The 4,018-nt window shown below is 46.3% G+C and overlaps 1 protein-coding gene across 1 annotated transcript; it reads left to right on the top strand.

Annotated features, from left to right (window-relative positions):
- Positions 1-486: 486 nt before the first annotated feature.
- On the top strand, positions 487-3,800 carry LOC127314310 (beta-1,6-galactosyltransferase GALT31A). The gene is made up of 11 exons (XM_051344763.2): positions 487-725; positions 891-930; positions 1,021-1,085; positions 1,163-1,371; positions 1,446-1,509; positions 1,596-1,674; positions 1,746-1,866; positions 1,975-2,062; positions 2,221-2,346; positions 2,480-2,589; positions 3,322-3,800. Exons 1-11 carry the CDS (start codon positions 616-618, stop codon positions 3,471-3,473), a joined length of 1,164 nt encoding a protein of 387 aa, XP_051200723.1. The 5' UTR covers positions 487-615; the 3' UTR covers positions 3,474-3,800.
- Positions 3,801-4,018: the final 218 nt, after the last annotated feature.

Raw genomic sequence — 4,018 nt, forward strand, 5'->3', positions numbered from 1 at the left:
TTAGTGAGTTGATTATTTATTTTTAAAAATAAATGAACAAATAGTTTTGAGCAAACTTTGATATTTCATATAAAAAGTGTTGATTACATCCTTAAGTGCATCCACAATTTTCTCGCAATTTGTGGGTGGCAGATTATTTTTCTATAATTTTTAAGCATTTTTACATTCTTTGTGTATAAATTAGATCATTGACCGCTCGAAGCCCACGTGTCAATTTTGCTATTACTCCGGTTAAATCATTGATTAATTGACCAACTGGTGGAAGCTACAATATATTGGACCAACAAGTGATAAAATATAAAAGTGTCAAACAAGTGTTTTTATAAAAAAGAAGGATGAAAAACTGCTGAAACACGCAATTTCCTCGTGAATATCACCGAGTTGCTTATAATTAGACCCAGCAAGTGGAAAGGAAGTGTGCTTCTCAAAAAGCACCAAAAATCACGGAGGGGAAGGGGGTATATGAGCCGAGTCCACGGAGCACTGACCACTTCTGCATTGCAGGTGAGCAGAGCAGGCCAAAGGCAGAGAGCTCTCTCGCTCGCTCTCCCTCTCACACGGCTTTCCCTCTCGTCCCGTTCGAACGAGGAATCCGAGGCCCCAGCACGGCCGGCGATGGCCGCGGCAAGGCCGCAGCACAGGGCGCCGCCGGGCCGCGTGCCCACGAGGTGGGCGGCGGCGCTCTGCACCGCCTGCTTCTTCCTCGGCGTCTTCGTCGTCAACCGGTTCGCATTCGCTCCCCCTCCCCCCAAATCCGCCGTTTCTCTTGGATTTCTCGCTCCCTCTCGGCCTTACCCGCCCCAATCTCTCTTTCTCGCCACGATTCGTTGCAATGTTCGTCGATTTCGTGGGGGGCGGAAGTGGTGATGTTCGCTCTGCATCATTTGCAGGTACTGGGCAGTTCCCGAACCACCCGATTGCCCAAACAAGGTAATGCGTCACTCTAACCCACTTCCCCCCATCTTGCCTTGATGCCCATTTAGATTTAGGTGCACATTGCCAACTGTTTCGAATTTGCAGGCAAGTTCTGGTGCTCACTCGAGGGGCGTGCTGAACCAAGTGTCACAGACTAGCGAAGTCGTCATGTAATGCCTCTGAACCTTGAGCAGCCGTGAATCTCTCGTACCGAGTCTGGATTTGCTTACGCTGTTCCTGTCCGCAGCGCGTTGGACAGAACGATTTCGGACATCGAGATGCGCCTGGCTGCCGCTAGGGCTGAGCAGATGAGGGGCCAAGGCGTGCCGCCGGCGAGTGATTCGGCGGTTGACCGGGGGAACATGGGGCACCGGATGTTTTTCGTCATGGGCATCATGACCACGTTTGATAACCGCAACCGCAGAGACTCGCTCAGGCAGACGTGGATGCCACAAGGTAGATTCGAACCCTTTCAACCTAGCACGCCGGTCCAATTGTTTATGTTTTCTGTCTGATGCAATGCTTTCTAGGCGTGCACCTGCAAAGGCTGGAGAAGGAGAAGGGCATCGTCATCCGTTTTGTTATTGGACGAAGGTGTGGCCGAGTCCAAATCAGGGGAACAAATAGCCGTTGTTCTTGCCTAATACATTTTACTGAATTTTGGGGATTGCTTCTTGTAGTGCAAATGCTAGCCCTGACAGTGAAGTGGAGCGTGCCATAGATGCAGAAGACAAAGAATACAGTGACATTCTGAGACTTGTATGCTCGGTCGATTACTTTCAAATGCTTCAGCTTTTGCCAATGGCTAACAGTATTGACGCCCCTTGCAGAATCACGTTGAAGGCTATGGCGGCCTTCCTGTGAAGATTCAGATGTTTCTTTCAACTGCTCTGTCCACGTGGGATGCGGATTTCTATATCAAAGCTGATGATGATGTTCATGTCAACATTGGTATGCAAACGCAGAGCCTTTCGAGTTTTGGCCGTTGCTGCTAAATGTTTCATCGGTATTGTGGCCAATCTTTGATATCACACACTGAGATTTACTCTCTTAATACAGGCATTACTGGATCGATTTTGGCACGGCATAGATCGAAACCTCGGGTGTACATCGGCTGCATGAAATCCGGACCTGTTATTGCTAACAAGTAATACACCAGAAATCCAGATTGTTTCTAATTGATTTAAGTAGTACTAAACATATGGGAGACGTGTCAGACCTACTAGATATGCTCCCAACAGATGTTTAACCTTACCTGCATTTCTTCTAAAATGATTTAATATATTGTCTGCCTAATGTTCACAGTGAATCTAAGTATTATGAACCAGATCACTGGAAGTTTGGGACCGCCGGTAACAATTACTTCCGGCATGCAACACGGCAGCTGTATGCTGTAACAAGGGATTTGGCGACATACATATCGGCAAACAGGTGAGTTCTAATGTGGATTTGCCCCCCCCCCCCCCCCCCCCCCGCACGTGGTCCAGGTGATGATTAAAAAATATGTGGATATGCAATGGCAGATAAAATACTGCTTCATTTCATTCCTGTTCGTCATTTTCAGGCATATCTTGCACAAATATACAAATGAAGATGTATCATTTGGTTCTTGGTTGATCGGTTTGGATGTTGAGCATGTTGATGAGAGAAGCCTCTGTTGTGGTACACCCCCAGGTTGCATCTTGCTTCTTTACTATCCATGCTCCATTTTGCTTCAGCAGATTACTCTAGTTTATCCAGATAATTATTGCATGCTCATTAGGGCATCGCTTAACATGGAAGTTATATGCTTTACAGTACCAAGTAGTTGAGCCAATCATTTTGAATTTTGTACCAAGAAAAAGATGATATAGTGCTCTTAACAACTACAGTGTTTGTTAGCACCTTTCTCCAACAATCAAAGATTCAAGACTTGCTTTTACCACCTTTCTGACCCCCAGCTCCCCAGAAATTGCTCTACACATCAAACTTGTCCTTACATCACATGGGCATTTCATTGATCTGAATGTTACCAGCACTTTGTACTTGATTACTCTTAACCCGAATGACCTCAGAATAAAATGACAGCCAGTGCAAGTCTACTGGGTGTTGACCTATCTTCTCTGTCATTTAGTTACTCTTTTGACTATTGCACTTCAGTAGGCATGGACACAGCACATGGATCTATCTTCTCATGTACGATGTGGTGAATGAGCATCAGTACAATTTGCTTTCTTAGACCATCAATAGGCTGTTCTTAATGCTCTATTGCTTGGAATTTTCACTTCACCAACCATTATTGCCAGACTACTCGGCATTTGCGGCATTTGCCGCAATTGCTACGCACTTTGGATCGCTGTTCAGATCACGGGAACATATTCAGCTGATGAATATATTCATGTGACATCTTCTTCTCTGATCATGCAGACTGCGAATGGAAGGCACAGGCCGGGAATCCATGCGCGGCATCCTTCGACTGGAACTGCTCTGGCATCTGCAATCCGGCAGAGAGAATGCAGGAGGTGCACCTGCGATGCTGGGAACATCGCGAGGCCTCTCTGCCGCAAGCGCAGTCTTGACAACCAAGGGGTGGTGGCACACTGGCACCGGCTCCATGTAAACTCGTGTAAATTACTAGCATTCCGTAGACGCAGACACAACAGTTGTCGTGCCGTGGTCCAGGCTCTCGGAGCTGCAAAATTTTGGATTCCCATGCCGCGCATTGGCACGAATCGGGGGAAATTCATTGGCACGTGACCACTCGACACGAATCTGAACGGAACTACTGCATAGTGAAGGTTTTATATCGTGTAAGATATGCGGTATGTGAAAATGAATGCAGGAAAGCTCTGCAAATTGTGTGGTCAGAATATTTGACTTGGAATCAGTAAGTGGCCTCTGAGGAAGTATTATCTCCTGGGTGCTTCCCGCAAATGCTGAACTCCATACTTTGACTATTAGAAAAACTTGATCAAACTAATTAGGCTCTTACACTATCTCATAGGCATGCACACAACTAATTACTGCTCATCCGGTTTCTCTATGGTGCATGCACACAGCTAATTACTGCTCATCCGGTTTCTCTATGGTGCATGCACATAATGACATTAACCAAGATTTTCTG

The sequence above is a fragment of the Lolium perenne genome, chromosome 7, assembly GCF_019359855.2.
Source record: "Lolium perenne isolate Kyuss_39 chromosome 7, Kyuss_2.0, whole genome shotgun sequence".
NCBI classification, from domain to species: domain Eukaryota; kingdom Viridiplantae; phylum Streptophyta; class Magnoliopsida; order Poales; family Poaceae; genus Lolium; species Lolium perenne.